The 24163-nt window shown below is 36.2% G+C and overlaps 6 protein-coding genes across 7 annotated transcripts in view; 3 read left to right on the top strand and 3 right to left on the bottom strand.

Annotated features, from left to right (window-relative positions):
* Window positions 1-1889: 1889 nt before the first annotated feature.
* LOC106124022 (RNA-binding protein 42) lies at window positions 1890-5438 on the top strand. Its single transcript, XM_013320464.1, has 8 exons — window positions 1890-2072; window positions 2154-2220; window positions 2331-2568; window positions 2656-2853; window positions 3178-3303; window positions 3503-3619; window positions 3959-4097; window positions 4697-5438. Exons 2-8 carry the CDS (start codon window positions 2174-2176, stop codon window positions 4837-4839), a joined length of 1008 nt encoding a protein of 335 aa, XP_013175918.1. The 5' UTR covers window positions 1890-2072; window positions 2154-2173; the 3' UTR covers window positions 4840-5438.
* A 239-nt stretch (window positions 5439-5677) lies between these two features.
* Window positions 5678-13249, bottom strand: LOC106124875 (pancreatic triacylglycerol lipase). Its single transcript, XM_013321884.1, has 7 exons — window positions 13179-13249; window positions 12576-12742; window positions 9972-10095; window positions 7178-7423; window positions 6802-6984; window positions 6414-6573; window positions 5678-6284 (listed from the first exon to the last, which is right to left on the bottom strand). The coding sequence occupies exons 1-7, from the start codon at window positions 13234-13236 to the stop codon at window positions 6050-6052; spliced, it is 1173 nt and encodes a 390-aa protein (XP_013177338.1). The 5' UTR covers window positions 13237-13249; the 3' UTR covers window positions 5678-6049.
* A 1436-nt stretch (window positions 13250-14685) lies between these two features.
* On the top strand, window positions 14686-17587 carry Ccdc85 (coiled-coil domain-containing protein 85). The gene has a single exon (XM_013326123.1). The coding sequence runs from the start codon at window positions 15042-15044 to the stop codon at window positions 16287-16289; it is 1248 nt and encodes a 415-aa protein (XP_013181577.1). The 5' UTR covers window positions 14686-15041; the 3' UTR covers window positions 16290-17587.
* A 761-nt stretch (window positions 17588-18348) lies between these two features.
* Rsph1 (Radial spoke head protein 1) lies at window positions 18349-19954 on the top strand. The gene is made up of 4 exons (XM_013325532.1): window positions 18349-18551; window positions 18739-18889; window positions 18955-19428; window positions 19608-19954. The coding sequence occupies exons 1-4, from the start codon at window positions 18504-18506 to the stop codon at window positions 19844-19846; spliced, it is 912 nt and encodes a 303-aa protein (XP_013180986.1). The 5' UTR covers window positions 18349-18503; the 3' UTR covers window positions 19847-19954.
* Window positions 19955-20446: 492 nt separating this feature from the next.
* Window positions 20447-22513, bottom strand: LOC106127461 (protein dpy-30 homolog). Of its 2 annotated transcripts, XM_013325551.1 has the most exons (3): window positions 22426-22513; window positions 21806-21914; window positions 20447-21716 (listed from the first exon to the last, which is right to left on the bottom strand). In XM_013325551.1, the coding sequence occupies exons 2-3, from the start codon at window positions 21881-21883 to the stop codon at window positions 21459-21461; spliced, it is 336 nt and encodes a 111-aa protein (XP_013181005.1). In that variant the 5' UTR covers window positions 21884-21914; window positions 22426-22513; the 3' UTR covers window positions 20447-21458. The 2 variants fall into 2 exon arrangements, with proteins under 2 accessions (XP_013181005.1, XP_013180997.1); XM_013325543.1 differs by lacking the exon at window positions 22426-22513 and having other exon boundaries at window positions 21806-22062.
* A 982-nt stretch (window positions 22514-23495) lies between these two features.
* lmgB (lemming B) overlaps window positions 23496-24163 on the bottom strand; it is a 30116-nt gene continuing 29448 nt past the window's right edge. Inside the window, exon 3 of the mRNA XM_013324791.1 lies at window positions 23496-23668. Coding sequence (XP_013180245.1) covers window positions 23522-23668 — 147 coding nt within the window. The 3' untranslated portion in view covers window positions 23496-23521. The remainder of the gene's footprint in view (window positions 23669-24163) is intronic.

Here is a 24163-nt window from a genome sequence, read left to right as displayed (position 1 = left end):
GATATATAGATGTGTAACCTATACATTATTTATATTATAATTTAGTGTTTTATATTAGTTTGATGTTAATATTATGACAATTTTTAGAAATATGTATTAGACTTTAATATAAAATATTCACTAACATAGTAAGATTTTCTCGAAATTGGGAAATGCAGTGTATAGAAAATAAAAATATACTAAAATATAGGGAATTAAGTATCAAGTACAAAAGATAAAAAAAAATACCATTTAGTGAAAAATATGAAACAAAATTAATTTATTAAATTTGGATTTTACAAATATCACAACTTATTATATATCTTAACTTTTTTTGAACTAAGTAATAAAAAATAAAATAAAAGATTGTATACAATTTTCTTACAAGTAATTTAAATTTCAACACAGGTACTTTTCCCCAAAATGATGCCTCCTAAGCTCATTATTTTTCCTCGTTAAGGAATCTATAGGTTACACATCTATGGAGAATAGTAATAACAAAAGAGTTAAAATGCGGAATCTTTAGGTTCATGATAATTTTAATTTGAGAAGTAAAACTTAAATATTGTATTCTATTTTTACAGTACATAATATTTAACATGACTTGTACATTTGCAATGTTTTGATAGGAAAAGTTTGGATTAGGGGACTATTTGGAGCATCGGCAGTGCAGTTGGCGCTTGACCGGATCATATTTTACATATCCAGGTACGATCTCCGCTATATAGTAATGAGTTCTTCGAATTTCATGATAACATCCATCAGACATTCTTACTGTAATTACAAATTGCATATAACTGCATAGAAATTCAAAGATATGTGCGAAGTCAACCAACCGTCACTGGCTCTGCATTGTTGAATAAGACCTAGTCGCATTCTTGAGGGTAGGCTCCGAGCTCCTCAGTGGAGTATAGTGTGTCCGTATAGTGAGCTTGATGATGACGATTTGTTTTGCTTCAATGCATATTGTCTTGTTAGCTAGTTAATTTTCTAAATATTTTACCAACAGAGAGGAGCTAATCTCTTTCCAGTGTTATTCTATTTCTCAAGACAAGAGTGGCACTACTACTCCGGTTCCATCAGAAAATATGATCTATCAAATAAACAAACTGGAACAAATAAGCATTTATCAAAGTTGGGGGTATTTTGTTGGTGAACTAAACAATAATGGTATTATTACGAAAGCAATGAGCATTATGTTGCGTTCTTAAAATATGTTCGCTTTAGTCAGAAGATTAAATAAAGTTGCAATTAACGAAATTGTTTTATTTTTCCAAAATTGTTTTCCCTCGAATAATACTTTCAAACGTCAAAACGGAAATTGACAGATTGATTTTTTTAGGTTGGTAGCAACGTAGACTTGTTCATAATATTGCTAGCATTGAAAATGTCAATTTTTATTCTCCGTTTGTGTATCTAATTAGTCAAGAGTCCCGTCTCTTATTTTATATACTCTTTGGTTATTACTATAATTTTGGATAATCAAAATATCAGCATTAACTTTTTAAAAAATATTGTTTTTTTACTAACTGTACTTTTGGCGATCAGCTCAGCTTACGCCGCGAGGACTGTACTCTTTGCGACTGAAAAGTGTAGGACAGTCTTTCCCAAAGTGGGCGATAACGCCCCCTTGTGGGCTCTGCAGGTCTCAAATTGCGGATTATAGTAAAAGTTTTGTTTGGAATTCTCCGTTAATATACATATATTCATTAATTAATTTAATTTTAAGTTAAAAAAAATATTTAGTCCCAAAGTGGGCAGTAGATAAAATAAGTTTGGAAACCGCTGCTATAGGATACTCTTATGACCTAAAGGTCTATGTTACCAGGTCATAAAATAAAATTAAAAAAAAATAGGATACTCTTTGACTGCTTTGACTGAAAATCTCAAATTCTCATAACCTATAGCTGACGTTTATTAATTTTCTAATTACCGTTTCATTAAATTGAACTAAACTTGTTATTATAATCGTTGCTATTTTATTTTGATTCATCAAATCATCTTATAATTGTGACATTACAATTACAAATATACATAAATTTATTTATACTTTAATAAAAGACATCATGCAAAACATCAAGATGGATCTTTATGTATGTATCGGCGGAACTCAAAAATGATTAAATGATTACAGATAGTTCTCATTACTTGTAATTTTTGGGCTTCTTTTAAAGGTCAATCAAAGAGGTGAACAATGGATGATTCTAACAAATTTCAACAAATGCAAGATGAGATGTCAAGGTAAGCTTGCAATTTTATTTTGGTCTCCTAAGCAAGAAGGCTTTCTTCTTTATATTTTTATTAAGGCGAGGTTTAGAATCAGTGTCGCCATAACATACAATTATTTTTAGGTTTGAAGCGGAAATATCGGGTTCGGAGATTGCCGCGAATCCCAGAGCGGTGATTAGCTCGAGCACGTTTGGAGCGGCTCAGCAGCGGTTGGAGCGCGTGCCTCCGCCACCGCCGCCGCCCGCTTTGCTACCGCCGCCCTTCGAGTCGGGCGTCATAGACCCTGGCATGATGGGCACAGGCCTGATGTACCCTGGAGTGCCACAACCCACTCCATCTTCACTCATGGTTCCAGCTTCGGTATTTATATTATTTAAAATGATTTTTTTAGGCATCCGTGTTTAATTTAATCTATTATTCATATAAAACTGTTGATTAACTTTCCAGGTGCAAAGATTAAGACCTTCTGGCCCTTCAGATCCATACCCAGGCCCAATGCCATTCCTCCGACCCGGACTGCCGGGTCCGCAGCTGATTCCCCCACCCCCACCAAAGCCCCAGCCTGTAGTGCTCTCTGCTGCTCCCAAACTGTACAAGCAAAATAAAGATGATGATGACAAGAAGGAAAAAGAGGGCAAAAAGAGGGTATGTTCAAGTTTTATTTAATTATAAACCATGTATATTGAATTTAAGAAATTATTATTTATACTTTACAATTGGCAAAAGTATGAATAAAAGAAAAGAAAATTAGATATGTTACAAAATTTTTGAAAACTTATATAAGTTTAGATATACACATTATTTCATAATCCGCAGAGGGCGTAAAATTTTCTACTTGCGGATTGTAAATTTTTCATAAAGTAATTTCCAAAGCAATCAAGAATATACAACGAGAGAAATAAAATGGAGAGTTCACAATTTGAATAAATTCCATATCTGTTCACTTATCTTTTAATAATGAACCTGCAGAAACGCGAACCTTCGCCCGTGGTCGAGGTGGTTGTGCCGCGCGAGCCGACGCCACCGCCCGCGCCTGCGCCGCCCCCGCCACAAGACACAGCACCCAAACTCAAGAAGGAGAAGAAACATAGAAAGGTAAAGAAACTTGTCAGCAACCCGTCGAGAAGGCCATCTAATCTAAACAGTGAGCTATTAGTTGGACTTTGCTGGCCCAACTCAAATAGGTTGACTTCACATGAATCTTGAATTACCTCACAGATATGTAGGTTTCCTTTCATGTTATTAACTCGGGAATATATTTGAAATATCTAAATATAGTTTAATTGTATTGCAGGTGATAAGAACGGCAGGCGGACAGGTATGGGAAGACGTGACACTGCTGGACTGGCCCGATGACGACTTCAGGATGTTCTGCGGAGACCTCGGAAATGATGTCACTGATGAACTATTGGTAACAAACATTTGTATTATATGCATGTGTAGTTTTAATTGTCTGTTTATAATAATCTATTTTTAATTATTCCTAATATAATTTATAATTGAGATATGAAGAACCTTTACTTATAAGGCTTGATTCATATATAATTTATACCATACTAGCTGTCGCCCACGACTCCTTTGGCGCGGAATTAAAAAGAAAACTTAATTAGTAGTCTGTGTTCTTCCAGACTGTGTTTTACATCTGTGCTAAATATCAGCAAGATGGATGCATCCATGGTGATACCTTCAAACTATCATCCATCCTTCCATCTATTATAATATAATGTTAATAATTATAAATAATTTTCAGACAAGAACATTCAGTAAATATACATCGTTCCAACGCGCTAAAGTGATCAGAGACAAGAGAACGAACAAGAGCAAAGGCTTCGGTTTTGTCAGCTTCAAGGATCCCGGAGATTTTATTAAGGCTATGAAAGAAATGGATGGTAAGTAACACTTGACTTCTATGGATATGATATTTTCTAGAATTAGGGGTCCAGCACTTGACTTACAATCTGTAGGTCCTGGGTCCGAATCTTGACATGTACCAATGTGTTTTTTGATTTCCGATTTACATATGTACATTTATCCGAAGTTCTTATGGTGAAGGAAAACATCGTGATGCAACCTGCACATATCTAAAAAGAAATTCAGATATATGTGTGAAGTCAACCAACCTGCACTTGGCCAGTGTGGTTGACTATGGCCATCATCTTTAACTTAGGGTAGGCTCCGAGCCCCTCCGTGGGGATGTATAGTGAGCTGATGATGATAAAAAAAAACTCAGGTATATTTTAGACTTCGGAGATAATTGTACCTTTTAAGATTAAGAGAGAGAGATTCTATAACAAATTTTGAAAGACTCAACTGTTATGTTTGGATATTATAATTTGTTTAAAGACTAAAAGTTGTTTTTACAAAGAAATGTAATAGTAATTAGTAAATAGATAGTCGATATTAGGTTATAAATAGAAACGAATTTCGCATGCGACCAATCGTCTAATGGAAAAAGGGTTTAAATACTTAATACTTGTTTTGTTTCCAGGTCGGTACGTTGGCAGTAGACCTATAAAGCTGCGCAAGAGCACGTGGCGCAGTCGCGCGCTGGACGTGGTGCGTCGCAAGGAGAAGGAGAAGGCGGCCTTGCTGTCATTGCTCATGGCCGGCAACAAGGCGGCGCAGCATTAAATATACAGACGCGGATATTTATTTCCTATCCGGTTAATTGTCAGTTAACTAGCACAGTCAAATTAAAAAAAAAACTGAAAACTCTAAGTAGGTGGCGCTAGTGTCAAGAGTGGGCTTTCAGCTGTCAAATTCCTGATAGTTAACTGTAGCTGTCATGTCATGGGTTGAATATATTTTCTGACAATTAACCTAGACAGTGACAGCTCACCGGGTCAAATAGATGTGTCGCACTGTATCACATTTCGGGTCAAATAGATTACTGCATTCGAGTTGTTTAGTGGTATCTTAGTGTATTCATTGTGAGAATCATACACTAAGGATCCTTAGCATACTTAACGACCGTGGGTTTCTGAGACCAAAATCCTCGTCCCTGTCATTACCTGTAACATGTTGGTGATAACAATATTTTGTAAAGTGGGCTTTGGTCTCAGAAACGCACGGTGTGTGTGTGGTAATTAATATAATAATTAAATCTTCAAAGCTGTATTTTCAAATATTTTGACTAAAATCGAATAGAAGAAATCCATCTAATTTGTAGGAGAATTTTTAAAACACAGATCCGTAACTAGTGTGATTTTCTATTTTTAATAGGAATGTAATGTGATAATTATATTTTTTAAATAAAACAAATGTTAACAGTATTTTATTTATTGATCCAAACTCTTTGGTTTAACATCGTTAATTGAACTTACGATATTTCTTAAATATAAAAAGAACCCATCAGGGCGGATAATAAAAATTACAAGTCAACCTAATCTTAATCTGATAATCCTAGACTATTAGCATTATTATTAAATTAACTTACAAAAAAAAAATAATTATCAGTCAATGCCCTAAAACATAGTCGTAATTTGTACCACCTTCCTTGGTTCATTATCGAGAGTTTCCTACTATAATACTACTTTGTCATATATACTTTGATATGTTCTCTCTCTGTGTCTCTATACAAATGTTTCGGCAGTGGAAACGCACAGTAAATCGTACAAATGATCTTCATTACTTAAGTTACAAAATAATGTTGCATTTAAAGTAATCAGTATTATAAGATTCAAAGTTTATAGCGGCTCGGATATCTACGAGTTAAGTCCTGACTAAAACCCTAGTCATGTTTATGTGCGACTAGAGAGTCACTAGATATCCAAAAGACCGCACTAAGATTAGTTCCGTAGCATCGCGAGCCGCCATAAAGTTTGAATGTCAGTGTGCAATATCATTCTACAGTATAGTCCGTAATATTATCAGGGTAGTTATATTCTAAGGGGTCAGGTTTGAGACGTTGCGCGCGCAGGCGCACAAGGGGCCGAGGACGCTGCCGCTGCGGGGGAGCGGTGGCGGCTGCCTCGTACTGCTTGTCGAGGCAGCAGCGCAAGTCTCCCTCCTTCAGGCCAGACGTTGCTGGACAGAACGGCGCTGTGAAGTCCTCTACGCAGTACGCACCGGAGGCCCTGAGAATTAACAAATATATAATATAAAAAAAGGTGTAGGAGTAAAGCGTAAAATGTGCGAAAGGTGTTAGAGGTGTGAATGTTAGGTTACTAAGGGGGGACTGACTGCGATAAGCATTGTGTACGTACGTCATGGGTGCGGGTTGTCCTAGTGGCACGGGCAGGGCGGCTGCGCGCGCGGGCGGCACGCGCACTGAGCAACGCCGGCCGCATGGCGCCGCTTGCCGCGCGCGGAACAAGCTCTCAGCCTGGTAGCAGATCGACCACACGTGACTGCATAGCGCTTCGTCTGCAACAGTACATATAACGTTGGGTCATGTGAATTGTCACCACAGTCTACCACGAGGCAGATAACACGTGTAATAATTTGTATATGATTATAAAAGTCTCGAGAAAGCAGGAACGTTGCTTCCGAAATTCGATTACATTCCGTACATCCCGCTGGTCCCAGTGGTCCACCTGGACCACTTAGGGAATTACCTTTAAGAGTATTATATACGAATGTTTATGTACTAACTGGGCGTGTCCTCGCAGTAGGGCTGGCTACGGCCTCCGTTGAGGCAGAAATCGGCATGTCCGAGCCGTGCCGCTTCCCCGTAGCGGCCAGCGTTAGTGTGCAGCACATGCACTGCGCGCGCGTCGCCCGGGTCCAGCCGCAACGCCGGTGCAGACCGGATCAGAGGTCGTGCCGGGTCCAGTCCTAAATGCAACACGTTTAAAGTTATGAAAATCACAATGCCACATTAATTTATGAGCGAAATTGCGCAAAACTTCCGATTGTCTAAAACCATGACTGTTTCCTCATTAAATCAGGCAGATGTTTAAAATTATAATTAAATAAATCTGTATGACTACAGACTTCATGATAACAAAGACTATGTTAATGTACGTACCAATAATTCTATTAAGCCTGAATGTGAGATAGTTTGCGAGTATTCCACACATGTGAGCTCCGAGCGAGTGTCCGACACACGTGAGCCTGTCGGGGCGCAGTCCTGCTTGGCGGAGCGCACCCAGCGCCTGAGCCACGCAGCGTGCCGCAGGCCGCAGATTGTGCACCGCCGCCACGTAGCAGGGCGGCTGGCACAAGGCGCCCCAGTCCACCATCAACACGTTGTAGCCGCCGCGACGTAAGTATGCTGCAATATATGGTGCACATTTGGAGAAAAAGAGGGAATAGGGTAAAACCTTCGTCGCAATCATCCATTGCGACGGCAGAGTCCCGGGATTCCTAAACGAACGCAACGGGACAGAACCCTCTAAAGTCTACCAAAGTCCCGGCGATCGCTTCATCATTTTTTTTGAGGGATCAACGAAGAAAAACGTTTGAGAATATTTGTGTTGGAGGAAGTAACAATGGAATTTAAGTATATTTGTAAAATAGGAAGAAAATTCCAATAAACAAACGCGTTTCTCCACTATAAATGGAATATAAAGAAACTTTTCACGTCAACTTCATCTTACGTAAGTCTTGGTGTTTCCTGATTCTAGGCATTGCCTTTTACATGACTAGAATAAATGTAAGATGGCGACATAAAGCGATTAACTGAAGTTTATATGACTACTAGCTGTCGCCCGTAACTCCGTCCGCGCGGAGTGGAAAGAAAATTAGTAGCGTATGTGTTCTTCTAAACTATGCTCTACATCTATGCCAAATTTTAGCGAGATCCGTTCAGCCGTACTTCATATACCTTCAAACGAACATCCATCCATACCTTCGCATTTATAATATTAGTAAGATTAGGTATTTATCATACCAAAATTTTGAAGATTAAATAAATTAGCAAATTATAACAATCGCTTCACTTGTTATGAACATTAAAGAAATTGCCAACATGTTAGGAACGGATAAATTGTCTCCGGGAATCCAGTACTTGAAACAGATCTACTGTTATTTATTATTACCCAAACAAATTTAGGAATAATTACATTTTATTTATATGTAGATAACAAATGTTGAAGCTTATAGCATTTAACAATGTTGCAGACGATACGTCAAATGTTAATAGCTTCAACAAAGGGAGAAAGTTGTGGGAAATGTGTAAAATGCATAGCGTCTTGTTAAGTTGCATCACCAGGATGACTTTCACTCTCCTTGTTGCTTATGTTGAGTTTACATGGACACAAACCACTTATGTATCTATCTTACTTATTACTAATGTTATTATTGCAAAGGTTTAGGTGGATACATAGATAAATTATTGTCAATGTAACGTAGGCCATTTGCTAAGTTCGTATAATTCCACACGAACGAACTCGTGATCGAGGCTAGTAATATTACGAAAAACAGTTAAGTTTGTCCGTTATATTTTCAAAGCGACTTTGATTTGCGATAACGTCACGTATCTAAATTAACGTGCATATAGATTGAATGAAGTAATTAATTTTAATTAGTGTTATCGTACGTAATACGCAAACCTTTTTTGTCTCTATTTTTACAAAGGAAATGAAAAGGACGACACTATGTTTTAATTTGTTGGCATAGACTCAAAGAACAAAAGAAACGGATGAAGCATGAGAAACATTCAATTGTTTGAAGTCAAATATGATACAGTGGGAATTATCAAAAGGAAGTTAGGATGTTGGTGAATAGACATCGATTCATAGAGCAAGGGAAATTTTATTTTCATATTACATTCAATGTTTTTAAAGTTATGAGAAATTACAGTCAATTGAATTTTGCGTCTGTACCATAATTATCAATCCTATCGAGGGTTATCAAAGCCTGTACAAAAACATATCGCCATCCTTTTTATTTTCTTTGGCAAAACAGAGATAACAATATGTAAATCTTGCACAGATTATTAGTTAGAATTTATATTCTTTTTACGTTTGTAATAAGGTTTACTTTTAATTATATTGTAACTTAAAACTAATAAATATTTCGTAGGCATTGTGTAGAAGTGTAAATCTTCCTTACAAAAGATTTCAACGCAACCCTCTGTGATTTATTACTACGACAATGTGTTATACCACAAAAAAAAACCTTTAGATATTTCTAAGAATCTTAAATAACACAAAAATATGTTAATAATGTAAATCTTTTAGTGAAACTGATTTAAAACGCAAACGGAATAGTAAATACAAATGCGAGATGTTATGGTAAGAGTTTCTTATGTAATAATTCGTATCACAAAATGTATATTTGAATATGTTACTTTTTAAAAATACGTGAAAGGAGATTTAATTACTTATCACTATCACTATTTTCTACGTAAGACAATGTTATGCGTAAAGAAATCGAAACTATTTCGTGTACACAATGTCCAAATACACAGCTCAAGTTTTACGTGTTAGAAAGACGTAAAAATTAATATATATGTAGCTTAACAAATATATGTAAAAACTTCATAATAAAGTTATAAAATATGTTAACTTTTCGTATCCTGAATAACGAATATTTAATGAAACATAAATTTATACTTTCTTATTAGAATGATGTTTAAAAAAACTAATAAATTAATATTTAGATAAATTTAATTAAGTTTCTAATCCATAACTTCAATCCAACATATATAAAATGTCTACACTATTTGATAGAGAAACCTTTTTACAATCAACTTGTCTGTAAGTCACCAATTTATGTATTATAAATAAAATTTAAAGTGTTTTTTTCGGTAGTAGGGAATTTTGACGACGCCAGAGGAGGCTTCTATTTAGTGTACCGTAAATCATTCAGTCACTTACCATCTCTGAGTACGACAATGGGCAAGGTATCGTCTCCGCCGGCATATCCATGTATTAACAGGATGGTTTCGTGCGAGGGCTCCCAACCGCTCTGTCTCAACCAGTCCTCGCTGAATAAATCTACCTGTGAACAAAGAAATGTTATAATAGCTAACAAACTTCATACAAGTATACGAATGTGAGATTAAACGCACGCATAATCTTTAAGGAGTTAGTATAAATCTAACCTAAATTATTGTTTAAGAAACCATAAGTTGAATCATCATCAACATCTCCTTGTCCTTTTCCTACTAACGAGGCTTTGGCGAGCAAAGTTTTATAAACCTTAATGTTTTGTCTTTTCTTGGTGAAAAATAGTATTCAACAATAGAGATCGGATAGTGTCCTTCCAAAAAGACCTGTGTTCATCTTACTTCTTACTGCATATAATAAACGTGAATGTTTAGATGGATGTTTGTTTGAAAGTATCTCCGGAACATAGGCTATTTATAAACTATTTTTAATTCCGCGCGGAGGGAGACGCGTGCGACAACTAACTTAAGACGATTGCGTCTTGTAAAATTAAATTACCTAGGCTAATCTAGATTCGCAGTAACACATTCACCTTTCGTACGTGTTAATAATTGCAGCGTCGCGTCGGCCGCATTCTTTGGCCATCGTCAAAATATGCGTGCCCCGTATACGGATGTGTTCCGGTATTTGCCAACCTTACAACGTTTTGTGTCACAAAATGCACACGTTTATATTAATTTGTTAATATGTAATGTTTAATCAAATAATAATTTGTTATTTTATCACGAAACTATCGGATATTGAGGATATTTCCCATTAATTAATAATATTATTCTCAATTTAATAAATAAAATATTTTCATGTAAGGGAAGTACTTTGCTCCTTTAATACAGGTCTTCCTAGTTAAGGAGCCAAGGCAAAATTGAATTTTAAACTTTCTGTATAACAATATAGATTTTTTCATTTTATTTTATTTTTATTTTCGATGAAATACTCGTATAGTCTTATAACACTCTGCGAAAAAATATGAATTGAATGATACAGCATTTGTCAAAATCGATTCAGTCGTTTAGTCTACAGAAGGTAACAAACATACCAACAAATATATTAATAATTTTCTTTGTATATACGAGTATGTATAAACTCTTGAATCTATTCTTGCTTGTATGTGTCGTCAAACAGCATAGAAGCACGTATTTAGTCTTTTTCTTTTTAATTCATTGAGCACAAGGCCACAGAGACTTGCCGTGTATTGTTTACATAAGAATCAGGTAGCAACCGAATACATGAATGAAGAAAGGATACCCTTGTGCCTGGGGACGACTAGCGGTATTTTAGCGAACTATTGAATAAATAATGCAATATATAGATCGGAACTTGTGACATAGAATTTAAGAAAGTTTTTATATTAATGTATCACTTATTTGATATTTAACAGGCTTTTGACAATTTTACACATTGGGACACATATTTTATAAGTTAATTATATTTTCATTATTAAAAGAAAAAAAAAGGAACATATCAGGATCGATTTAAATTCTTTATCATTTAATTAATATTTGTTGTAATTTTTTTTCGGACGGATCTCAATGAAATTTAGTATACATTTAGAACTTAATGTGGAAGAACACATATGCTACTAATTATGTCTTGTTTTTAATTCCGCGCGGATGGTGTCGTGCTCAACCGCAAATTTTAAATAAAGAAAAAGTTGAGTAATTTATAGTGTATCTACTATGTTATTAACTCTTTTAATAATTGCTGCAACCACTTAATATAAACAATGAGATGAATTATCAGCTCGTGGAGAAAAAATGCAATATTCCATCTAACATTATTGAGTTTAATTACAGTGTATGACTCTACAATTTACGTAGATAGTAGTGAACAATAATTTCATGTTAATGTGTAAGACAAAAAGTTTTTATACGAGATTTCGAAACAACATTTTTTTTAAAACATCGATAATTTTCTTTCTCCTAGAATATCGTAAGATAAGAAATTATTCGGCTGTTTTTTATGTTACTTATTAGACTACAATTCTATCTCTAGTTTTATTGGAGAAAAGAAAGTGTTTCCATTTAGAAATCGTTAGAAAAACTGCTTTGTATTCTACCAAGGCGTGCATAACGGACGTCGCGTACACCACGAGGATACGTTAATAACTTAAAGTTGTAACAGGTCGCGGACTGTATTCCTTACCTGATTTTATGAACTAGTTCACTAATAAACTATATAGATTAAAAAATAATGGAGTATACTAAAGAAAGTATGTAATTTCTCACTCAGTCGTAAGTCTGTCGTAAGGTGTCCGTTGCAAATATAGGGAATGTGTTATCGTGGTCTTTCACTACCGAAACACGATATACAGCGTGTTCCAAAATTCAACGATAAAACGATAATGGTGTATAGCCAGATTGATAACTACAATGGAAAAATTCTAAAATTTATCGTTGATTTTCGGGGCACGCTGTATATCGAGATAATATGTATTTTCGTCAATAGTAATTTACATTTAAATTAAACACGAGAATATCACCACTGCATAAATGCCTCCACAAAATGCAGGTATTTCGAAAAATATGTACGTACAGTTTTCTTGAAAGGCTCCGACTCCGTATACAAATTGATGATGACGTTGGGGTCAGGACATGGCTCCCGATCTCTTCGCCACACGCAATCCTCGAACGAAGCGTTTGCGTAGATATCATTGTTGAGTAGTAGAGCCTCCTTGATAGGCTTGCGTTGACCACAAACATCTGAAACAAGAGAAAACATTATGATTTTTTTTAATAAGCCAAAGTGTAAAATCAGATATAGACATAAATAATTTAATATGTAGTTTAAATATTTATGGCTGTTTTTAAAGCTGGCTCTATCTTTTAGTGTTTACTTAACTTTACGAATGATAAAGCTTGTGAAGACAAGACGCAGAAATATTACTCTATATTGTTGCTAAACTTTTAGATTAAAACAATATTAATTTTATATTATTTAATTACAATTTGACAATAATACTGTATTCATTTAAATTAACTTTCAAAAATCATGAAACTTTTTAAAAACAACATTTAAATAATTATATTATAAAAAAGTTATAAAATTATTATGCCAAAAACAAATGATAAAAGTAAAAAAATAATCGAAACAAGCTAATTATTATTCAGTGACATATATTATGTGATTTGTACATACCGTGAGGAAATAGTGTTATAACTACGATGAAAAAAGACGCGAATTTGTTACGAGGCATGTTCGCCTGCCGCGGTCGGTTGCTAAACTGAACTGGTGGCAAGAGACGCGTTACGAAGTGCCTACAATACGAAATTCGCACACATAATGTTATGTTTTAAATCACTTAAGGGTTAGAAAGGTTTTATAATAAACCTACATTTTAAACATGAGTTAAATCGCAGGATGTCTTTTATTTTATAAACGTAATTTAGTAATGGATGGAGATTGATTTATGGAAGGTTAAGTTTAGTAATAGCAATATACCTACGCTACTAATAGAACTGTCAATTTTTTTTTTATATTTTAATTTAGAAAATTAGTTTAAAAAGTGGTTATTTATATAAAAACAAGCCTTTTTATGGGCCCCACAAAGCCTCCTTCAGACAGACGCTTCATATTTTTATTCCCTCATCTCTTGTCCACCTTCGCGTTTAATTGTTCCCTTTTAATTTATAGCAGAAGGTGGCAAATGAGAAAGCGTCCAACTTTTGTCACTGAAATAGCAAATTTACCGCAGCGTCCGCCTACCGTCCGTGCAAACCCGTGTTAATATTCGTTCACTGTAAGTATAATTAATGCACAATTGTAGTATTGAATAATTGAATTTAAGTTGTGTCAGGCGCTCTGAATGAATAGCCTCATAATTTATTAAACAAAGAATATTGTACAATATGGTTTTAAATTCTTTATAAGATTCCAAAGCTCCAACATAAGTAAAAGCTGTAAAAATTTATATTGTTTAAGAAAGTTTTTCTGTATTATTTTTACATAAAAGTAAACTAAAGCATATGCTTTATGATTTTGGTTTAGCTTATGCATTATAATAGTACGTAGAGCATAATAATAAAAGTCACTAGGAAACATGAGTTAAGCGCTTATGCACACTCCACCACACACCAAAATATTTCGTCTTTTTTTTAATGTGGCCCTTTGAACTGTCCCAGAGAAAGCGAGAGTGATACTTCTGTAATATTCAGGCACTATACGGTAGGTATTTATTGCTTTTAGAACTTTAGACGCAATCTTGTGGACGATCAACAGGGCGATTACTTTTCATTTTCTTTAATTTAATATTTTTGATAACTTAATATTTTTGACAACTTCAGTAGTGTTTTTGGCGCTTTTGCTTTTTCAGAACATTTCATATAATACATACGTAAGTACTTATATAATTGAACTGTGCTATCAAGGTCATTTGTCTGTCTAATCTGGTACTAAACCAAACTATGCAAGTTGTTGCGTTGAAATCGTATATCTCTACACATGTACCTATGAAAAGAATCAGCGAAATCTCAAAGACTCTACACACGTAGAGGAGGCTTTACGTGTGCGGACACAAAGTGAATGATTGTTCTTTGTTTGTGTGCGTGAGCGCAGGTGAGAGAGCGCGCGGCGGAGCGGGACGGCGCGACAGCCTCCGCGCAGGCGCCGCGCACTGCCGCGCCGCCGACAGCCACAGCCAGTCCGAGACACGCGCCCGTGCTCGCGCGCACTCGCGTATCTACCAATATAACCTTGTTTCGACAAAACAACATAACACAAAACATCAGTAGTTAAAGTTCGCGACGCAATTACAACATACAAATAACAAAAACATACGCCATTAAAGTGTTCTGCTACCGTCGCCATTCTTTAAAAGTACATCGATCGATCTAATTGTGCGAATGCCACGGTCCACAACCTACGCGACCGGCGGCGTTCCCCTGCGACGTTCATTCAAGGACCATTCGTTGAACCTATGCCGCTCCGGTATTCGCGTGCGCACAAACCCGTCGACTCGGAAATGAACCTCCAAGTGAGCGAGGCGGAGTACCGATCCAGCTGATGACAGTCCGCAATTCGGCTGCAACTACGATGTCAATCAGTCAGAACGCCGGACAGTTTAACAAGCAGAAACAGCAAGCGGCGGCCAAGCAGAGCTCCGAGCCCATTACCTATCCACCGCGCTACCATCCGCCACCGTCCACCGCCGGATCGAAGGTCGACGCTACCGCCAAGGAGTTCAAGCCGCCATACGCAGGGAAGCCTATCGATCCCAACAAGATTGTGTACCCTCCTGCTATACACGGCGCAATACCCGGCCCTTATCAGGTGGGTCCATATCCGCATTTGAAATATCCGCAGGGGTACCCGACTGGCTACCCTATTCCTCCTGCGGCCCTGCGCGTGCTGCGACCCGGCGGAGAGATCATAACGAAGGCTATCGTGCATGAGCCCGTGGAGACAACGACGCGCGCGCGGAGCGCAGACGAGGCACAGCGGGCGCAGCGTAACCTAGAAGAAGAACAGATTCATAGGAGATCCGCCGACATGCTCAAGTTCACGAAGCGCATTGAACCTGAGGGCCCGCGAGCCTCCACCGACCAGAGGCGGCAACTGCAGGCATTGCTAGACGAAATAAAGGCACTAAAGGAGGCGAACCGCCGCCTCAGTGAGGACAATCAAGAGCTCCGCGACCTGTGCTGCTTTCTCGACGACGACCGACAGAAGGGCAGGAAGCTGGCGCGCGAGTGGCAGCGGTTTGGTAGGTACACGGCCTCAGTAATGCGGCAGGAGGTGTCGGCCTACCAGAGCAAATTAAGGGAACTGGACGATAAACAGCAGGAATTGATTCGCGACAATTTAGAATTAAAGGAGCTGTGTCTGTACCTGGACGAAGAGCGAGAGAGGAGCACCTGCGTGAACTGCGGGCGCGCTGCGGGCCGCGAGCGTGACGACGGGGATGGCAGCAGCGGCGGCACCAATGCAGAGGAGGCGCCGCGCCCCGCACCCGCTCCCGCCCCTCCCCTTACACACCCCCAGCTCGCGGAGCGCACCGTGCAGTATGTGCGTGATCTCGAGCAAAAAGTGCGGCGACTGGAAGCCGAAAAAGGGGTAGGCAGCGGTCTCAATGAGAGACCAGAAGCGGTCGTGCGCGCTCTGCAAGTATTGGAAGTGAGAGAGCGCGTGGAGCGCGAGAGAAGAAGGCCGGCGCCAGATCTGGACACCGGAGAACAGGCTTTAGTACGAGAGATGTGTAACGTGGTTTGGGGAAAATTGGAGGACGCGCCTCCGCAGGCGCCGCAGCGTTAAAGTTGTTATAAAACATTTAATGATTCCATTTTGATGTTATTGAGGTGAAACTGTATCTAAGTTCGATGAAAGTGCGTAAAAAGTAGTCGGCAAACGCGGAGCATCGGCAGTGGAATCCTACCCTATTGAGGTCACCGCCGGTGTCGACTCTCGTGACCCAAAGACTCGCGACCTTGTTTATTAATCGAGTGTGTAACTGAACTTATTAGTTTTTAAAACCGTGATGTTTTGTATATCTTGCCCTTTACAAACAGTGATTACAGGAAAATATGTTGGGGAAACGAAACCTAAAAGTACAAAGTTGATCTAGATTTTAGATATATTTATTTTTAAGAACATTTCTTGATTTGCTCTTCGACATGTTTTTTTATAGATCTTTTACTAAATATTATAAAGATTAAATTTAGTTTTTAGGAGCTTTTGTTAATGAGGCTATATTTCAGTTTCAAAATCCTAAACTAACCGTTAGTTTTTGCGACCAAAATTTCTGAATAAAACGTATCGTCATCCCTGTCATTATCTTTGACAAAACAGAGATAACAATATATTTTAAACGGAGATTTTTGGCTTAAACTTATACGAATGCTAATGACGCTAACTTTGAACTGTCTGTTTTTATTTTACATGTGAATAATTCTTTAAAATTGTTAAGACTATGCTTATTTTCATTGTTTACTTGTAAACAATGCAGATTCCGTGATGTACATCTATAAATAATATTGTCTCGGAGGTGTGTCACGCGGAAAAAAGAAAGTTCTCTGACTAAGTTTTAGGTTATGCTGAGCTAGCTATAACTAAGTACAACATATAGTTTCTGTCAGAATTTTTTTACAAAATCGGTCTGGTTCTTATCATATTGTTATTATTATTGCCAGTGCTATGTATCTTCTTACTAATTTACATTTTATTTTTTTATTTTAATGTTTGTATTGAGAACAGACTGGCCGAAAAATTGTTCCTTGTTTTTTTTTAAACATACATTTGTTACGTTTGTTTGTTTTCATCATGTTACATTTGATTACGATGACATGTTTCTTAATTGAAATTATTTAAGGATATTTCCGTTTTAATACTAATAAAGCTTTTACTGTGCATACAGAGAATTGCTTGTCTAGTCAACCATATAGCCGTTTAACCTTGAGTTTCTATAAGTAGGAAGACATATTGTCATCCCTTTCATTAACCTTAAAAAAAAAACAAAGGTAACAATATGTTCAAACTCACGGTAACACGTTCTGATTTCATACCACTGCGGTAACTTTTCTAGAAATGTTATTAATTTATTGATCTTAACTTTAATGGAAATAAATTATTTGTGTTTAAATTGCTTTATATTTTATTTTTATTTATTATAATTGTGTAAAAAAAGGTTTAGAAAATTTAACATGTTAAAATTCATATACATTATCCCTGTTTCTCCCCTGATTTTTTTTTGCGCTAACTAAAGAAATGAGACAGAGACAGATAAAATGTTTTTACATTGTAAAGTCTAATGCGAATGACCGTTCGTATGTATTGTTGAGGGGCAGTGACTTCTAGCGAATGATTCTCGAAGCGTTAAGCCTATCATTTTGTTCTTACATGGACATAACATTATTATTATTACAACGCATTGTTTTATTTTTTTAGTGCATATTTGAAAAATATAGGTAACAGTATAAGTAAAAAAATATTGTTAAAGCAGTTATAATTTCTTTGTAACTTATCTTTCATTTTACGTGCCTGGTAAATGGACACCCAAATTTTAAACGTTATATTGCTAGTTTAAATGTAGTCGAATTGATTGTACTTGAAACAACAAAGAGGAGACCTACACACCCGAAAAGAAGGCAATCTGAGATGCTTTGTTTGTGTCCGAGTGTAACCGTAACTACAAAAACTAAATATCATCTCAAAAGGAATGAATGAGACGAAAGTATGTTTTCATTCGGGTTTTTCACCAGTGGAAATTCATGGTTACCAAATATGTTTCAGTCATTTGAAGCAAAGTTAACAGGGCATATCCAGTATTTGTAAATCTACGTCATTATTTTATAGCAGACTCTTGTGTAAAAACAAAAACTCAAATGTCATTTAAATGACAAAAAAATATCTGTCACATGTAACGCTTTATTTAATCCTTCAAATTATTTTTATTTAAATAATTGATTTTTAGGATTATTGCACGCAAGTATAAACTCGATAACGTTAGTATAGTAACATTAGTGAATAAATATGCCCGAAATGAAAGGAGAACGTGGCGAAGATGAGGATACTATTGGCGTAAGATACCTTTGTGACCTTGACTTCTAAACCTAAGCCTATGCGATATGTTTTAAATCTAATTTAGGATACTATCAATAAATTCCTCAATTGACGCCTGATAATAAGAAATAGCAAATATGATAGCAAGACGCCCAACTGCAACGCGACAAACAGAAGTCGGAATACATTTTGTCTTTTTTTATAGATTTATGTCGGAGGTAGGAACATTGAAGGCGAAAGACACGGCGAGGGCTGGGCCGTGCTGCCCAACGGCGACTTCTACCAGGGCTGCTACTGTCGCGGACTCAGAAACGGGAAGGGCTTGTATGTGTTCAAAAACGGCGCGCGCTACGAAGGTAGGAATAATAGACGAGATCCCAACTTGTGGCTGAGTTTGTTTAACTTTATTATTTTACTCAAGGTGAATGGCGTCGAGCTATGAAGTACGGCGTGGGGCAAATGACATACCCTGACGGGTCCCGTTACGAGGGCGATTGGAGATATGATTTGAAACAAGGTTTCGGAGCTTACTACTACCCGAACGGCGATATTTATGAAGGTGCTTGGTTCAAAGGCAAACGCCACGGACTGGGGACATATTTTTACGCAGAGTACCAAGTTAAATTCATGGGAACGTGGGTTGACGGTGTGATAGAAGGGCCAGGTCAAATCATGTATCCTCGAGTTCGGTTCCACGGTTCATGGTTTAAAGGTATGCCAAAAGGTCCTGGCTGTTTCGTATTCGATACGAATTGCATGCAGCACGGGTTCTACGAGCTGATCAAAGATCCAAAATTTGAGGAGTACGGTGAACACGAAGAAGAAAAGGAGGAAAAAGAGGAGAAGGAAGGGAAATTTGAAGGCGAGGAAGAGCTAGAAGTAGACGAAACAGCGGGTAAACAAAATCAACTTCTATTTAAATTAATTTTAAAAAATTTATAATTGAAAAATATGGACCACATTTTACTACGTAATGTTTTCTACGATTGGTTAAGGCCCTTGTATACCAATTTCTATTTCAGCCTATCCTTCTCCTTAGTGGGCAAACTTTTGTCTCAAACGGTTCCTTCACAGGTAAGATATCAGTGTGGCGCGCGCGTAACGTGACTGCGTACTTAGCGGAGTTCTTACCGCCGGAGCCAGTCCCGCTGCCAGTGCACGACTCGGTGCCATCACTAACGCATGAAAGCGTCAGCACCGAACTGATGCAGTTCGAGCCTCCGACCCTGGCTTCCGAGCATGAGGCCGACGACAACGATTCATGGTTGCTGCATCGACAGCAGTTCATCGAAGAGGCGGAACAGAAAGAGTAATGGAGGCAGATATAGAACTGTTACTTTTGATATTTGCGCCGCACCTGTACATCATCTCATATGGGTTATCTGTTAAATGATGTTTGCAATAAAATTTCTTGCCAATAATTCTTGCTTGTTTTCTTTGTGATTGTCATACTTTGACATATGATAACATCAAGTCCCAGACAGCATTTATAAATTTACAGTCATTGTGGGAATGTCCCAACTTATTTGGTAAAGATATTATATTCAAACAAGTGCTGGATTATTTGTTCCATCCCTTTTTTTGTATACTATTAACTTTTGCTACCTAAATAAAGCAGTTTTGTCAAATTCCAAGATATATGCCCTATATGCTTTCCCGGACAACATTTCTCTTGAATAGCTGTACTTTGTTACAGCAAATTTTTATCTTCAGTCATGATGTAATAAAAGTATGAATTACAACTTAAATATTTATTACAATTGGTATAGTTAATACCTATTCAGTAGACACAGCGATATTAACTTAGTTCAGAAAGAGATCTGTCTTTGCCCCAAATAAAATTAAAGACTGTCATTAAAATCATAACAAAAGTATATTATTTACCATGGGTTTCTGAGACCTAGATCTCATTTGAAAAATACTGTTATCTCTGTTTTGTCAATGATAATTTGTTTTATTCAAAGATTTTGGCATCAGAAACCCATGGTTAATTGGCACTCATTTCTCGCCAACTAAATTATATTATACATGACATCCAGCAGAATATAGCTTCTTGGAACAAAAGTAAATAAGCGGCAATTCCATGACAGGTCTTTTTCTAAACAAATACTATCATTGATATGAGATTAAAAGCTAACATGTAATCGGCTAAACAGGACATAGTGAATACAAATAGAGATTTTTACAAGTGATTTTGGATTTAATGAAGATTTTTGTAGATCAATCTGTTATATACATTAATATTGTATGAATTATTGTTGTATAGAATTATGAACAAACATTAAAAGAGTACATCATCATCCAAACTTTATGTTGTCTTTGAATATTCCAATAAACTACATAGATAACTTTAGGTATAGGTAGTATGTAAAAAATGTGAAATGCAAACCTATAAGTACATTTCCTCCGCAATGACCGTGGCACTTTAGCAGGCACGGACTTACAACCTAGAGTTCATCAAGTTTGAATCTTATACAAAAAACAACGGAAAATGATGTCCACATCATATTTTGTCTACATAAACATCACATTTTTAATGGTTTATGTGATGGTATACATTTTAAAGTTATTGGCTACATTAGGTTAAACAGCTGTCTACTGTGTGTCACAGAAACTGTTATAAGAAAAAATTTCTTATAAATATTGGCAATAAGGTCCATTTATGTTTATTGGTAAAAACAAAATTAGGCAAGTTACAATACTTCTATTTAATGAGATCAAGGCTCTTGCTTTGCAATGTACAAAGCAGTGTTAAGTGTATTGTTTCAAAAGGACTGCAGAATAGAAATTTATTCTATATGTATAAATCTGTGTATTTTGTGACTTCATCAATTTAATAAACTTTATTGCCAATTTATAAGCATGATACTAAAGTTTTTATGGTTCCCTTATGGGCATATTATGCTAAATTAAATTAAAATTTATCTATGTTTGTGAATTTGGTGGTGCATTGTTGTTTGTTCCGGCATTATTATTTTCAAATGTATTTTTATTCTTAAGTAGATAAGCAGCCAAGTAACTGATGGGATCTGGCGGCCTCTCTTTAGCCAATGCTGATAGTCCTTGTAATAATATAGGAACAACTGTTTGGTCTAGGTATTGGCGTGTAGGCAGTGCATTGAGATCAATTCTTGATTTTCGATTAGCATTCGTTTCGTTCTCTTTTTCCATGCCTATAACTTTCTGGAAATAGAAGCGAAATCACAGCTAAAATTTCAATATTTTTTTGGTTTAGCGGATGATGTATAAAAACTTTTGAAAACATTTATTACCTTTATAGAATCAGGTATTTTCGCTGACGGCTGATCGTCCTTAGGGGCTTGACTCGCTGTTATGGAGGTATCTGACATCGGTTGCAGTTATTTTTTGACGCAGAACCGGCTTTATAAATAAATTATTCTTTTTAAATAATAAAATAAACCCCTGCTTACACTTGACCAACAAAAAATATCAGAAAATGGTTCAAAACTCAAAGATTAATAAGCAGGATGACAGTTATAGATTATGAAGTTCATTAAAGTGACATTTTAAGAATTTTGCTCTTTGATTTAAGAAAAGACAAACGTCACAGATAAAAAAATGCGATGTATGAAAAAATTTTATATACTCTTTGAAAATGCAGTCAAACTAGAATATCTGAGTCAGTGAGAAAAATTGCGGTTAATAAATCTACATGGCCATGGGCAATATGTAAATTCTCCATAGGCATAGAAAAGGGCATAAAGAAAAAGATTTCATTATAGGTACCGACAGTACGATATAAAATATCCTGCTATGATACAAAGGCACAATATGAACATACAAAATATCTATTCCAAAAATTCAAAATAAATTTTGCTCACGAACTTGAAATACTCTCACTGGTAAATGATACGCCAATGTTTCGACTTACACCATTTATTCTATTGTACGTTCTCAAAGTTTTAAATTACTTTTTTGATCCTTTTAAGTTCTTAATTTTAGACATTATTTAATAGTTAGAATCATTTAGAGCGAATGGCGCGCTTTTGTTACCACGTCAAATGTCAGATAGATTAGTGAGGGAACATAAACGTTAACATTTTTCATAAGGCTAGTATTGCGCGGATACACCAGCTCTGTGTCGGATTTTCTTCCTGCCAGTAATAATATCCGATAGTTATTTTTTTATTTATAACGTTTGATTTGGTTTAATTTTGTCGTTTAAAGTTCACTTAAATATAACAAGGAATAAGACAATCGAAAACGTATATCTTATCATTTATTTAGAAAAAACTTAACTAAACAATAAAACTTATTTTACAATTCACACCATATACATACGTTTGCCACACTGTATTATTTACGTAGGTTAAATCTTCCAACGTAAACACTACCTACAAATAGCAAGCAAAGATGTCTATCTGATTAGTCAGGTACCTAAATTGCTAGTAATTATCTTGGTTTCCTATTTAACATCTTGCAAAACATTTTACAAGCACTCAAACAGATAAATAAAATCAGGAAATGATTTCTCTTCCTTCTATGAATTCAAAAACAATCGACCATAAAGCATTGTTTGGTTTTTGTTTTTATATTTAAAATGCGTCCGCCGTTATTTGTTTATTTATATCTTTTCAAAATTGCCCTTGACATTGAAAATGTTTTGGTAATAAATAATTTGACAAAACAATCTCAAGTAATTGCCAGGTGTTAATAGTAAATGACCCAAATCATCTTTCACGTAAAAGGTGAAGAGTCGACGTACATATTTATAAGGACGAAATTTTAACGATAACAATTATCGTTGTGAAATTTATGAGGGATCATTCTATCAGTTAACTATGTCTTTATGATATAATTTAATTTCAAATTGGCGTAATTCTTGTTATCCTTGTACTGTCTTATGTATACAGTTATAAAACAATAAATAAAAAAGGTCAATTTCTCCGTAGATTGTACTTGACAAAGACATCGGTAGGATGAGGGTACTAAATCAATGAATAATTTGTTCAATAATTTATTGGTAGTTAGGTGCGCAGGTAGTGCGGGGGCGGCGGCGGCGGCGCGGGGCGGAGACGCGGCGCACGTTCCAGCTGTCTTCGCCAGGCTGCCATGGCTTCGCTTAGGGACCACAGCTCTGATAGAAGGCAGAGGTCCAACTGACGTAGACTGGCCTGGAAAAGATAAACACAAAGGTTAACATTTGCAAAATTCGGTCAAACTCGACTTTTTAAAATAAGTCACACTTGTGTTTTTGTTAGTCTAAATTACGGCGTTTTATTAATCAATTATAGTTGCCCTTTAGAACTATTAAGTAGCTTGTTCTTAGACTATAAATAAAACGGTACATGGCTTCGTGTTATATAATTTAGAATTACTCTGTGACAGGAAGGTACTAACGTAATAGCTAGTGTAAGACTTAAGTCTTCTTAGTTGTAACATAAAATTCAAACACTTAGTAAGACGATAATCAAACGTGTATGAACATTTTTGTATTATAAACCAGATGATATCTAATAATATAATACAAGGATCTTTTTAGCCCTACGATAGCTACATATTTATTTTATCGAATTAACTGAACCTTTCTTAGCAAAGGAAGGTAAGAATAGGATTTGTATAAGTAAATAAATAGTCAGGGTAAACATTTTCCATAACAAGGTTATATT

Source organism: Papilio xuthus, unplaced genomic scaffold, assembly GCF_000836235.2.
Source record: "Papilio xuthus unplaced genomic scaffold, Pxut_1.1 DF828952.1, whole genome shotgun sequence".
Taxonomy (NCBI): Eukaryota; Metazoa; Arthropoda; class Insecta; order Lepidoptera; family Papilionidae; genus Papilio; species Papilio xuthus.
The sequence above is the reverse complement of the archived record's forward strand: the minus strand, read 5'-3'. Positions and strand labels throughout refer to the sequence as shown.

What these genes read in the sequence shown, in the direction of transcription:
- LOC106124022 (XM_013320464.1), top strand. Translation starts at nt 2,174, where the DNA reads ATGGATGATTCTAACAAATTTCAACAAATGCAAGATGAGATGTCAAG. An exon ending in AGGAGAAGAAACATAGAAAG is followed by an intron (nt 3,304 to 3,502) that starts GTAAAGAAACTT and finishes ATTGTATTGCAG; the next exon opens with GTGATAAGAACGGCAGGCGG. An exon ending in ATGTCACTGATGAACTATTG is followed by an intron (nt 3,620 to 3,958) that starts GTAACAAACATT and finishes AATAATTTTCAG; the next exon opens with ACAAGAACATTCAGTAAATA.
- LOC106124875 (XM_013321884.1), bottom strand. Translation starts at nt 13,236, where the DNA reads ATGCCTCGTAACAAATTCGCGTCTTTTTTCATCGTAGTTATAACACTA. An exon ending in CAGGCTTAATAGAATTATTG is followed by an intron (nt 6,985 to 7,177) that starts GTACGTACATTA and finishes TGTTGCATTTAG; the next exon opens with GACTGGACCCGGCACGACCT. An exon ending in GGACAACCCGCACCCATGAC is followed by an intron (nt 6,285 to 6,413) that starts GTACGTACACAA and finishes GTTAATTCTCAG; the next exon opens with GGCCTCCGGTGCGTACTGCG.
- Ccdc85 (XM_013326123.1), top strand. Translation starts at nt 15,042, where the DNA reads ATGACAGTCCGCAATTCGGCTGCAACTACGATGTCAATCAGTCAGAAC.
- Rsph1 (XM_013325532.1), top strand. Translation starts at nt 18,504, where the DNA reads ATGCCCGAAATGAAAGGAGAACGTGGCGAAGATGAGGATACTATTGGC. An exon ending in AAGATGAGGATACTATTGGC is followed by an intron (nt 18,552 to 18,738) that starts GTAAGATACCTT and finishes CTTTTTTTATAG; the next exon opens with ATTTATGTCGGAGGTAGGAA. An exon ending in AGAAGTAGACGAAACAGCGG is followed by an intron (nt 19,429 to 19,607) that starts GTAAACAAAATC and finishes GTTCCTTCACAG; the next exon opens with GTAAGATATCAGTGTGGCGC.
- LOC106127461 (XM_013325551.1), bottom strand. Translation starts at nt 21,883, where the DNA reads ATGTCAGATACCTCCATAACAGCGAGTCAAGCCCCTAAGGACGATCAG. An exon ending in AAATACCTGATTCTATAAAG is followed by an intron (nt 21,717 to 21,805) that starts GTAATAAATGTT and finishes TTCTATTTCCAG; the next exon opens with AAAGTTATAGGCATGGAAAA.